Source organism: Crocodylus porosus, unplaced genomic scaffold (assembly GCF_001723895.1).
Source record: "Crocodylus porosus isolate Cpor-Errol unplaced genomic scaffold, CroPor_comp1, whole genome shotgun sequence".
Classification (NCBI taxonomy): Eukaryota; Metazoa; Chordata; order Crocodylia; family Crocodylidae; genus Crocodylus; species Crocodylus porosus.
Genome location: NW_017728915.1, coordinates 15408065 through 15421591, shown reverse-complemented (window position 1 = coordinate 15421591; position 13527 = coordinate 15408065). Strand labels below are relative to the sequence as shown.

The window sequence follows — 13527 nt, the reverse complement described above, 5'->3', positions numbered from 1 at the left end:
GAGAGAGGAGGCCCCCCCCCCCCGTAAGATTTGAAAATCATAACCTGGGGGGTCTCTGATTTTATTAAGGCAGCCTGATGAGCAGCCCAATCTTTTTTGTAGACCCCCCCAAGAGTCAAGTCTCCTTCCAACCCTGGAAGAGGGATTTGGCAAGTGCTGGGGAGGGGCCTGGATCCACCAGGCCACTGCACTGGTGACAAGGCCCCGGCAGGTAGGCTTTTAGGGGGACAGGGAGCTCCATCCTCCTCCGCTCCCCGCTGGAAGCTCAGCTCTTCTACCCCTCCACCCCCGGCAACCAATGGCCAGAGCGTATATCGGCTCAGGGAGCCAATGGAATCAAAGCACCCTCTTCTTCCCTCTCTGCCCGCCCTTCGCCTCCCTCCCGTCCCCGCCGCAGCCAATCGGCAAGCGAGCATCCAAGGGCTTGGCCAATCCACCCGCTCGGATCGATTTCCCTATTCCCTTCTCTTCCCGCCTCCTCTTGCGGCGCAACGAAGCTTGCTGGAGTGGAAATCCCCGAGTCGGGCCCTCCCGTGACAACGCTGTCCGCCAATCGGGAGGCAGGCGAGCCGGCTCCGCGCTTTGTGGTTGGCTGCGGAGAATGGCAGGAGGCGGTGCCGGGCGCCGAGCAGGGCAGGTGTTGCGGGCCGGGCGCCGGCAGCGCCTGAGGAGGCGGGGGTGTGGGGCTGCAGCTAGGAGCACCACGGGGGGGAGGGCGCTGGGAAAGTCCCGGGGGCGGTGTCGGGCCTGTACGGGGGATGCCTGGGCAGCGCTGCGAGCCGCCGGCCGAGGATGAGGCGAAGGTGAGCGGCGCTCGGGGTCCGCGGGGAGGCGAGGGCAGCCCCTTCCCCGCTTTGCGGCCGTCCCCCGCGCTCGCGGCCTGACGCTTCCTCCGCTGCAGGACGCGCGGGGCGTCGCTAGGCCCGGTGGCGCGGGGCTGTGGGTCTGGGCTCTGCGGGGCGGAGGTGCGGCCCGGGTGGGGCGCTGCTCTGCCGACGGATCCAGCACCGGAGAAGCAAGGAGGAAGATTACTAACAAGCCCCGCCCCCGGCCACCCCAGTTTGTTTGACGAGCTGCACTTAGGGAATCCGGGGGCTTCAAAGCGAAGGTATTTTGTTTTCTGCAGATAAGACGCAGCCTGTCAGCTTAGCTGGGAAGAGCTGGCAGTCTGATTGCCTTGTGTCTCGGCGTTACAGCCTTCGTCTGGCACTGCGATCAAAATGCGCTTCCTGCACAAGGGAAAAGGCATTCTGTTGACATTTATTTATCGTATTTTACGGTGTATGAGTTGATGTGGTGTAGACAGACCTCAGCCCTGTATTTCTGCTTAAAAAGCATAAGGGTTTTTGTAGATCTGGTGTATACATTGACCCTGCCTCACTGGGAGGGTTGGACAAGGGTGGCTGGGTGAGCTGGTGGCAGGAGAAGGTGGTGGGGATGGTGCAGGAGGCACCAGAAGCCTGGCAGCTCATGGGAGTGTTGTGTCAAGCACCTCTGAGTTGGGGCAGCACCCAGGCCGCTGGCAGCCACCCAGCTGGACCGTGAGAGAGGGAAGGACTAGGCCCCCTGCAGTTCAGGGGCTGCCCTGTCCACCAGCTTGCCCCGGGCATGGTGGGGGGGAGGGGAGGAGACAGGCAGGCTCCACCGAAAAAAAGGATTGGGCCCCTTGCTGCTTCTGCCTTTAATGGGCTCCTGTAGCCTGCAGGATGCTTGGCTTCTCCTGGGAAGGGGCTGTGGGTGAGCATGGGGGGCAGCAGGAGGGTGGCTGGATGCACTGGTGGTGGGGACAGCATCCATGGCACTGGAAGCCCAGGCAGGCTCACTGGAAAATTGGATCCAGTGCCTCCGAGCTGGGGCAGGACCCGGCCCTCTGGCCAGTGGGCACTGCTGCTGCAGATGGAAGGACTGGGCCCCCCTGGAACTTGGGGGCTGCCCAGCCTGTTGTCAGCTTGACCCTTGGGCGTGGGAGAGGTGGGCAAGACTTGATGGGCATGGGGTTTGCTTTGGGGTGTTCGACAGGGGCCGGGGGAAGGCAGGAGCCTGGCTTGGCCTCATTTGGTGCCAGGGAAGCCCCTAGCCACCAGCATGCTGCCTTCCTGTGCGGCAGGGTGCTAACACAGGGTCCAGCCGAGGTATTGATATGGTGTATAAGTTAAAGTGGAAATTTAAAGGTGAATTTTTGGGGTTTCAAGCCCCAATTTATATGCTGTGAAATTTATATGCAGCCCTCCCTAGCAAAGGCACAGGAGAGCTTACAGTAAGTAAACTGAATAGCTTTACTTGCTACTCTCTTACCATGCCATGGTGGTGGTTGCCTCATCACACACACACCTGCAAAAGTAGCCCGTGTTTACAATGTGGTGCCTTTTCTAAACAAGGGACAAACCATTTCTTTGACAATTAATAAATATTGCTCTTTTTTTGCTTTACAGTATTCCTTAAAATAAAATACTAAGCATCTTAATGATAAATACAGGTTAAAAACACCAGACCTCCAACAGTTCATTGGTTTGAGTTAAGGTTGTTGTAAAGGTCCTAAATTTTCTAAATGATATGGTAAATTCACATTGGCAATGGAAAGTCTGTTTTTTCAAAAGCATGGGTTTTTTTGTGTTGCAAGCATGCTATCTTATATTTTTGTTGCCATTTGCTCACTCGATTATGGCTGTCTTCACTAGACTTTTAGAAATGGTATATTAATTTGCTCTGTAACTGTTCAATACGTGGTTTTTAAATGTGGGTATCTACAAGAGACAGGTCAAACAGTGCAGCCTTTCTAACTCTGAATGAAAGCAATGGATTTGTGTATATTTGTGCTGAAACCTGATAGGTGATATTAACCTTCTTGTTTAGCCTGAGTCAGACTATTGCAGGATAGAAACAAAGTTCTCACATTTCAGAACAAACCTTTTACTTGGCCAGATGAGTTCCTAGCATATACTATTACAGAGAATCAAGACAGGTCAGAAAAAGCTTAGGGAAGCTTCAAACTCAACCAAACTTTGGTCTAAACTTTGTAACTTTATAAATCCATAGTGCGACTTTATAGTCACATTAATCTAAATATGTTTTTCCCCCTTAACTCACAGGCCCCTTTGGGTATTAATGTAGATGAGCACGGAATAAGACTGTAAATGAATGGAAAGTTTTGATGTTAGTCTCATTTGACCTATTATGATGGTCTGACATGCTTGGTCATACACAGCATATGCAGTATAAGGAGATGAGAAATTATGATTAACTTTAGCATGAGTTAATTTGAATGTTGAAAGCAAACATGGTTTTGTGTCTCATGTTCCTATGGTGCTGTTTATTTTGTATTCTGTGTATATTTTAACTACTGTATCCATTATCCCATTGAAACAATGGTATGTTCAGTTGGGGATGGTCCAAATAGATTATATATACTAAAATAAAAATAAAGTTGAAGTTGCAAAAACTTGTTCCAGATCATGCTATACCCATTGTAATCTTTGATTTACCTACTAAAATAATGCCAAACAAAAATTACAGATGTGTTTTGCTCCTAATGATGACAGTTTGTTAAGGTAGCATACATAGTAGCCATTCACAGTTACCTAAATATACACTCTCTTTTACAAAGCTGGTGGTAAAGGACTGAGTACTGGGTCTCTAATGGAAAGCTACCTTCAGTACTAACTAGTAGCTGTCTCTGCACTTAGAAAAATACTTGATTCAATATTTAATGGTGGTATTAATTAATTATTTTTCATTTCTGTTGATTAGTCAAACTGGAAGATTGATACAATTGTTTATAGTATAATGGCACCATCATATTATGTATAGCAGCTGCATTAAGATTTTCAGTCAAGTTCGGTACTTTTGAACATGTTGGATTATATTGTTCATAGGCTCATATTTTTATGCTGTTCATTGTTGCATACTACTAGCGCTTTACCAATCGTTACAGTAGCAACAAAAGAAACTCATTTAAGAGAGGTTCTTTATTCTTTTCTAAATTTTTGCAGATTGACTAACAGGGTTTTTTCTCATGCATTGAGATTGATGTCTGTTACGTTTTAGGCATATGATATTTGGAATGACTGTGGCTTTGATCCTGCAGTGACTGAAAGTTGTGTTTTAACTTTACACTCAGTGCATCATTACTTCATTTTACACACTTCAAGTAGTCCAACTGAAGTAAAAGCATTCATCAGTCCTTACAGGATCAGGATGTAAGACTTGAAACCTGGTTCTAACTCTAGAAATACAGAGACCTCTGAGCTCCGATTGTCACAATTCAGTTAAGCACTGATATGTAGGGGGAAGCAGTCATTAAACACCATTATCATGACTTTAACTTGAAAACAGGTTGACAGTCAAACTTCCAGATTTCACCTTAGTGGCATCTGAAACTGCCCAGATGCATCTCAAGGGTGCATCCCCATGAGCGGGAACGTGCATTTCCGTGGGGACAAAAAGCAACTGCTAGTTGTCTGTGGGCACACCCCTACGTGTGCTCTGGCAGATGGCAAATTGCTCTGGGTGGGGTAGGAAAAGCTGGAGCCAGTACCTGGGCTGGCCCCAGCAGTCTTACCTGGGCGTTTTCTATGGTTATAGCAGCCGCAATTTGGGCACGCAGATGTGTGCACTGTGCAACCTTTTCCTTTCTTTTTTTGACACCAGGACCTCCCCGTGTCAGAAAAACCTGCCAGACTACAAATTAGCAGTGCAGCAAATGTTCACGGTTTGCAGTGCCGTGGACAGGTTTGCAGCATTGCAAACCACACGTGCACCCTTATTGGGTTTTTTTGGAATGGAGACAGACTTATGGATCCACTGGTGCTGCCTACCAGTTGCTGCCATGATGCAGAATGCCAATGGCATTGACACCCATATGCAGATTCAGGAAAGACTAAATAGATTCTGTGTTCAGGATCTGAATGGCTATATTATTGTCAAACAGTACCAGCAGGAGGCTTTGTTTTTTAGTGCAGAAGTATGTGAAAGCCTACTGCTTAAGGAAAGTTTTAAGTGCTTACATTTTCCCATTCATCTTTTATTGGTCTCTTACAGCAGAACTTTTTTGAGCTACAAGAAAGCTAAAAAAGTACTTTTCTGGTCTTAAAAAAAAAAAGACTGAAAACAAATATGTATTCCTAATGGTCATTAATTGCTTTTGCTTCTGAATAGCTGCCCAAATTGGTCTTGGGTTGTGTGATGGGACTAGAAATAGATTTCAAGAGATTTGCCTGAACATAAGCAGGGAAAATATGTGAAGAGGGGGAAAGAAGCATAAAAATAAGGAGGCAAATTAATAAGCGATTAGTGAAACATTCATTTGACATGTAATCTGCTTGATGGTGGTTCTGTCCACATGATTTTAAGTGTTAACTTTTAAACTCCAGAATATAGGATGTAACACATGAAGTATATTTCTATATTCCATTCTGATAATCCATTTTATCCAGCTGGATAGTAAAGTTGATGTGTTCTAAATAGAACACTTTAAAAAGCAAGATGATACACTGAATGAACAGTAATATTTTCTCTTAAATATTTTTAAATAAGATAAATAGTATGTTTTGGATATATGGTCCCATATAGGTTGTACTTGTAAAGTAATTCTAGTGTTCCTTATTATTACAGTAAATTATTTTGTTATTAAAATTGATGTTGCTATTCCTATTGTGTCTTCATAGTCTATCTGCTTGACAATCATGTAATAGCTTGTAATAAAATTGTTTAATCTACAGAGGAAGCATGTAATGTGTGTTGTATGACACAGGTGTTTGACTGTTTCTGATTCAGAAAAAGTATTTAAATTCTATAAAAGATCCTCACTTCAGAGAGAACCTTTTCAAAATGTGCCTGTAATTTTGGGCTCTTTTCTTCAGTTTGATTAGAATTAAAGTTACTGCTGCTTCTTTTTTTTTACTTGTATGTGATTGTTGCATTCTATAGCTCCCTGATTCAAAGCACTGGAGAAAAATAAACCATAAATAACTGAATTATAAAGCTACTTTTTGTTGCTTGGGGAAAAATGAAGAATTTGTGCATTTTTAAATGTACTCTGTTTTGCTTAACTTCTAACAGTTGCTCTCAAACTTTTATTATCTTTTTTTTTCATTTTATTCTAGGATTTTTGTTATGAATGTAACTCTTTGCCGCATGGACACAGAATTATTGTATAAAGTCTGGACCCTCTAGCAGAACTTTTCTTAACCAGTACTGTGAGAATGTCAGTCACTCCTCTTCCTTGAATATAACTGCCCACTTATAACCATTTTAATCACAATGAGTTCAGGCTTATGGAGTCAAGAAAAGGCGAGTTCATCCTATTGGGAAGAGCGGGTCTTTTATTTGCTTCTCCAAGAATGCAGTGTCATAGACAAGCAAACTCAAAAGCTTTTGAAAGTACCTAAGGGTAGCATAGGCCAGTTATTTCAAGATCGCTCTTCAATGGGACACAGCAGAAATATCCCTTCTAAAGGCAAGAAAATACAGATTGGACTAAAGATTCTGGAACAGCCACATGCGGTCCTATTAGTGGACGAGAAAGATGTGGTAGAAATAAAAGAAAAATTAGCTGAATTGCTTTTGGCCATTACCAACTGTGAAGAAAGATACAGTTTGTTTAAAAGCAAAAGTAGATTAAGTAAAGGCATCCATATAGATGTTGGGTCACCTGTAAGAGTACAGCTGAGATCTGGAGAAGATAAATTTCCTGGAGTTGTTCGCTTCAGAGGACCACTGTTACAAGAAAGATCATTATCGGGGATATATTTTGGAGTGGAACTGCTGGTAAGTTTCTTGCATACTTGGCATGTTAGATGAGACAAACTTATTTTAGTTTTATAAAACGTAGAAATGTACTTCTTGAACAGTTAACTGATGACAGGGTATCCAGAACACAGCTTATAACTTTATTTGGTTAATCTCTTACAAAAAATTGCCTTTATTTAATAATCTTAAACAAGCTAATATCACTGCACTTTGGACTTGACTCCACATGCCAGAGTCTGGGATCTGAGGCTCTGAAGGTGTGAAATCCAAAGGTCTGGGGCCCATAGGAAGTATGTTGTTTTTTGTTTTTCCTCTGTAAGAAGAGTGCTACCAGTATTTTTATTGGGAAGATGCAGTCTCAGTTAAGTAAATATGAGTTTACTTAGGTCTGTATGTGTTTAAAATTAACACCCTATATTCTCCTTGAAAGCTAATTGGCAGCCAGTGCTTATTGCAGAGTTTTAATGTTGCATGCTTCTAAAAAGATGTTCTTTTAGAAGATGCTCTGATATTTACATTATGGCCTGAAGAAGAATATTGGCAATAAATATGAGAGTGGTAGGAAAATCTACACACTTAGAAAAAAATGTATGTTTTTGAAGAGGTGCAAATGGCAATTACTTCTATCCGTAGCTCCTGTTTGGTTTAGCTGCAACTTCATCAGTTATGAATTTGTTAATGACTGACAGATGTACAGTATCAATTTTAGGGGCCAGATATATTTGCTATAGCTTCTGGTTGTTTTTATCAGCTTACTGATACTATTGACCTGAGCACCAGCCAAGTCATTCTTACTCATACCCCAGGCTTTACCACCATCTTTAAAAGAAGAAAAAAAGTTGTTGTATTCTAAAGTGATTTTTGAGGGGAAGTAAAGGTACTCCAGTTGCAGTTTCTCAAGTAGTGATGTGTTCAGTCTCTGCATCTGTGGGCCCCCACCTTCTTCCTCTCCTTTTTTTTTTTTTTTTTGTTTCTCTATAACAGTGATATTCTTTTTATATCAATAGAATGAAACTTTCAGCATTTCAGCAGGATAATTTGTCTTATGTCAACACTTAACTTCTTCATTTAAGAGCCTTGTAGCCTTGTGTGGAGAAAAAGATAGGAACTGTACTGCTGGAATGTTAAAATTTGAATACCAGCAAGGATATGTTTGCATGTTTAGTAAACAAGGCCCCGCTTAAGGTGCTTCAGCACGTATAGGTATCTATAAGCATATGTGGAGTCATGGAACTGATGTAAAATGACACCAGGTATTTATGGTAGCACACTTGTTAAAGTGCCTTGCTGAATTGACAGTAGAGGCATCACCGATTTATTGCAGTTCCTTCAAAATGGTACCTTTTGTTTAGTCCTTTTCTGGAGGATGGTTGATATTTTTTATTTTTCTCTCCAAAATCCAGGAAGAAGGTCGTGGTCAAGGTTTTACTGATGGGCAGTACCAAGGCAAGCAGCTTTTCAGATGTGATGAAGACTGTGGTGTTTTTGTTGCTTTGGACAAACTAGAATTGCTGGAAGATGATGACAATGAACTGGAGAATGACTATGCAGCTCCAGTTGACACAATGCAGGTAGAACTTCCTCCTCTAGAGATCAACTCCAGGGTTTCTCTGAAGATAGGAGAAAGTATAGAGTATGGGACAGTTATATTCTGTGATGTCTTACCAGGAAACGAAAGTTTAGGATACGTTGTTGGAGTGGACATGGTAAGAAATTAATCCAACTTAAATTACTTTTGCATGTGTGTTTTAAATAGTAAATTACATGCAATATAGAAGAAAAAAGCAGTGACCTACAAGCTACTTCAGTGGAGGCTAATGATGTAAGTGGGGAAATCAGCACCAACATGTAAAGATGCCACTTAGTGGCTGTTTTTAGTATCAGGTAACAATATATTACTTGACTTTAAACAGGTCAGGCAAACAATATGGGTTCTTTAAGGAGCCTCCACTGAGCTACTTGCCATGCTAGTTATCATTCTCAATATTATTAAGCTACCAGTTTGGTTTATGAGGATATGCTTGTTTGTTTTCAGAGAACTACAATAGAATCGTGCATTTCTGATTTGTTCTTTTTCATTTTGCACACAACGTTTTTATGTAATTGTGTTCGTGCTATATATTTTAGAGACTTGCTGAGGTTTTGAAGTATGAAATTTGTCATGTCTGCTTTGTTTGTTCGTGACTTTTAAAATAAACAGTTTCTGAGATTTTGAGAGACTATTTTGTGATCTGCTTCTTTAGTGGACTGTAGTAGCAGTAAGAATAGCTACAGTGCTTGTCTTTAATTTCTTTAGTTGTATAGAATAAGTTTAGTAGATAACACATTTATTGAAGCAGGGACTATTTGCCAGGAAGAAGAAGCTTATTTTTTTTGTCATTGCTAAGAATATATTTAAAACTAGTATTTTAGTGTGTGTTTTTCTTCTTTTTTAACACACGCGTTGTTCATGTGAGTAAAAAAAAAAAGAAAAAAAAAATTAAAAATATTATGGTAATTCATCGTGTATGACTGCATCGGCTCTATCTGGTATTTTTGTATCAAAGCCAGTGTTAATAGAATCACATTGCATATCGTACTATTTTAACAGGCCTAAGTTTTATATTAAAATATAAACCCTTTTTCTTTCTATTATTATTTTTTAATGTGCGAGAGACTGAAAATCCTGAATCATGTACAAAGTTCAGGATATATAATGCTGTAGCTAAGCAAGTATTTGTCAAACCTTGTAGTTTTCTGCTTTTGCCACAAAGGTAAAACCTGTATCTAAGCCCATGGATAAGTCTTTAAAAGCTCTGCAACACTTCCCTTGGACAGTACTTTGAAATCCTCATTTTTTTTCTATTTTTAGGACAATCCTATTGGAAACTGGGATGGAAGATACAATGGCATACAGTTGTGCAGTTTTGCAAGTGTTGAAAGTACACTTCTCTTGCATATCAATGACGTTATTCCAGGTATCTTTAGTATTATTCATGTACATTTGCTTAGTTAACATTTTTCAAAGCCTTGCAAGTGCATTTAAAACATAGGAATATATCCCACTGATTTAGCTTTCTTGGCCTCTGCAGCTCCTTTCATTTAGTCCTTTCATTTGAAAACTTGCAGCAGTGGTGTAATCCTTCCTGTATAGCTTCTGATTATTCACCTGTTGGTTTCTTTGAGCAATTCTGAATACTTTTGACTAGAAACCTGTTCTCCCGCATATGAAACCTAAGCCATTCTATAGAATAAAGAAGTAACTACCTATGACTTAACACTGCACAGAATGAACAGTAAGTAATCATAGGCACCTTTTCTGAGAAACTTTTATGATGTTAATAGTTTCAAATAACAAACTAACATCTAGTAATTGCAGTCCTTTTGTGCACAAGGGCTTGTTTTTCAGATAATTTGTGAATTGTAGCTGCGGTTTAACTGCAGTGTGTTTAATGAAGGCACAGAAATGTCCCAAAAGAATATGTAATTCCCCCACCCTCAACTGATAATTGTCCTTTTTTAAAAACTTTATTAAAAATGCTTATATTTATTTCCATTCCCCAGGAATTTTGGGCTGCAGTCTTACAGCTGCAGCCTGTACCACTTCTTTCTAATTTAGTGACTAACTTTTTCCTTGAGTACATTCAAGTTCAGATGTGTCATGAAGTGGTACATATACATAATGGCACTCATGGAAGCATTATGTACATGTGCTACTCTGTTTGTTTAGTCAAGCCACATAGCGTGTTAGATTCTTTTTTTTTTTCTTGTTGCTTTTTCTCCAGAGAAGAGTTCTTAACTCCCATGTATTAATGGCAGGTAATGTTTATTGCAGTTATATCAGTAAAAATCATAAACATTCAAAGTAGCTTGTCTGACATCTTTTCCAGCTACATAGTTGGTCCAGTAAAAGTTATTCCCAAACAGACCTTGTGTCTTGCTATTCCCTGAATCATCATGGCTACAACAAAACTATGGCGCTTTTAAAAGAGCGAGCATTTTTCATTGGTGACCTTTTAAAATTCAGCTACAAAAGGATAAATATTTATTGGAGGAGCGAGACTCTGCGAATGTTTTTTTTCTACTTTTAAAACAAATGTAGACTTCAAAAATAAAGAAGTAGGTGATAAGTCACTTTAAATGTATTAAACTGAACTGAGTTTACCAGTTAGTTACCAAACTGTTTTTTGTTTTTGTCAGTTTTCTGAAATGTTGTGTAAGGTCCCAGTTCTGTAAGATGTTTGGGCATATGCATACTTTTTTAGTGTGTATTTTTGTGAAGTTACTCACTTGTGTGAAGTTATGCAACTGCTTAAACAGATCACTGAACTTTAGGTCTACAGGCTTAAAAGGACTATTAAAATACAATTATTGTTAACTTAGTCATAGTAAATTCTAAGATCTTATAAGTCGATACATGCTTTATCATGTTTAAATGGTAAATATTTCTATTTAAAAAAATATCTCTTGAAGGAATATTTCTCTGGATGGTTGAGTAGAGATAATCTCATGTCCTCCAACCAAAGTAACTGAAGTGTGGTAATAGTATTACTCCTAAGGGGTTACACTGCAAAAATGTAATTGAACTGCCATACTTATTCAGAAACATGGGAATTTTTTTCCATTTGAACTCTTTAAAGTAGATCTAGCATGCCCTGAATCTTCTGACGATGTGCTGAAGAAATGGCAATTTTCTGCTTGCATGGTAACTTGCTATTTTCAATGATGAGCTGAATTTAGTCCTATTTTGCACAAAATGGGGGAGGGGAAGGGAAATATGGTTGTATTTATTTACGTAACATTTAATATAGGCACTTTCTATTATTATCCTTTTCTTTTAGATCCTCTTAATTTTTGTCAGCTCTTTCCAGTATAGTAGGGGAAAACCATATGTTATGTAGTCAGGGGGGAAGAGACTTTTTGTTTCTTTACAGCCAATAAGTGTTCTGTTGTTATGACCAAAAAACTAAGTATGGCAAAAAAACAAACAAACCATGGTCTAATAATAAATATCATTAGATGTGCTTGGGTATAAGTAATTTTAATATACGTCTGTTTTGAAATCCTGTTTTCGGTATTGGCCACCTCTATGGTTCCTTATCTGCAGTGTTCATCTTAGGCTTTTTTTTAGCAGCAGACTGTCTTAAAATCTTCCATTCATGATCTAAATATATGGAAAAAACTGAAACTGATTTTGCAAATTACTACCAAGTGCATACCATAAACGGAGAGTTTAGAGAGCTTTGTTTCATTTTCACTTGTAGATACAACTTTGTAGAACTGCTTTTTAAAAAAAGAAACATTAGGGTTTTGTTAAATGCTGATTGTGATACTTTAACTGGAGGCATTTTAGTCCATGACAGAAATGAAACTCCAAAAGTGAGAGCAGGAGAGAATAATCTCTTTCTCTGTTTTGGTAGCATCCAAGGGCCTAATAAGGTTTGGAAAACCACTGTACACTTCCTTCCACAAGCATGTAAGACTAGGTTCTTAAGAACATCTTTGTGTTTTCTGTTAAAATAAATCCATGTTGTCTTTGGTTTAAAAACAACTTTGCAGCTGTGTATTAGAACAGCTTCCTTCATTGGGAAGCACAAATACTGAGTAATCCAGTATTTTGTTGCATGAAGGTCAGAACATTCTGTTTTCTATTGAATAATGCTCCTTGTGCAAGGGCTAACATATTTGAAGTTAAAATTGCAAATCTGGGTACTCAAGTTTAGTTTATTGACATTATACTTGGATAACAACTAAAATCAGCTTGCTTTTTCACCCCCTACTCCCAAATAATTGCAAGGGAGCTATATGTACCTGTAGGTGTATTATTTATTTGTGGGGAAAAAAAAAAACCTGGGTTACCTTTTTAGTAGTCTAACCTTGAGAACCCAGGCTTGAAAAGTTTTTGGCCTGAGTTTCCTGAAAATGAGACATCTTTTTTTTTTGTTTGTTTGTTTTATAAAGTGATATTTTGAAGACTTTGTTTTATTTGGCCATATATATTCAAACTTCTTTGTACTGTATTCTAGAGACAATACCACAAGACAGAAGACCTCCTAAACTTGCCTTTACCTCAAGAGGTGGTGGTGATAAAAGCTTATTCAATCATAGTAAGCCCAAAATTACAGGTACTTTTTAAGAGTAATTATGATTGTGTTCAAAATCTTTTGAACAAATGTTGCTGATTTCATAAAACTTCAGATGCAAAGCGGGGTTCCATGGGAGTTCTTTCTGGATTCTAGGGACTTCTGGCACAGAACTGGGTTGGGTAGGGATAATAGCTGTCTTTGCAAGAATAATTTGTTTTATGAAACAAAAACAACATATGGTGACTTTCTGCATGTCCAAATAAATCTGCTTTGTTTTCTAGGATCTGCCTCTGAGCCTGGAAATAGAAGCAGATCTGAAGTTTTCTACACGTTAAATGGCTCTTCAGTTGATTCTCAACCACAGTCTAAATCAAAAAACCCATGGTATATTGATGAAGGTAATGTGGTACCTTTTGTACCCCCTTTGTGTTAATGTGTGTTTATTAAATGTGGCATACTGGAAAGGTAAATTTGAATTACAGTAAGTTTATTTTTCAAATGTTTTTGGGGCAAACTTATCTGTTGTTTTTTATGCAGAACATTTGTTGACAGGTCCTCAGATGTATGCTTAATGTTAACCGAAAACCTTAGCGTTTCAGTCCTGCTTGGAATAGATGAGTCCTTAAGTACATTGTATGTAGTCCTTGTTGGGTATGTATAACACAGGAAATAATCTCAGATGCTCATTACTGAGTGAGAGAATTATTTTATGAAG

At 39.8% G+C, this 13527-nt stretch overlaps 1 protein-coding gene across 3 annotated transcripts in view; it reads left to right on the top strand.

Moving 5' to 3' along the window:
* The first annotated feature begins 722 nt into the window (after window positions 1-722).
* CYLD (CYLD lysine 63 deubiquitinase) overlaps window positions 723-13527 on the top strand; it is a 33032-nt gene continuing 20227 nt past the window's right edge. The window contains exons 1-6 of one of the 3 annotated variants that reach the window (XM_019535739.1): window positions 723-803; window positions 6102-6765; window positions 8151-8318; window positions 9599-9704; window positions 12753-12851; window positions 13094-13210. In XM_019535739.1, the coding sequence (XP_019391284.1) occupies window positions 6259-6765; window positions 8151-8318; window positions 9599-9704; window positions 12753-12851; window positions 13094-13210 (997 nt within the window). In that variant the 5' untranslated portion in view covers window positions 723-803; window positions 6102-6258. Of the gene's footprint in view, window positions 804-6101; window positions 6766-8150; window positions 8454-9598; window positions 9705-12752; window positions 12852-13093; window positions 13211-13527 lie in introns of all 3 variants that reach the window. The other 2 variants (XM_019535737.1, XM_019535736.1) reach the window with 2 other exon arrangements.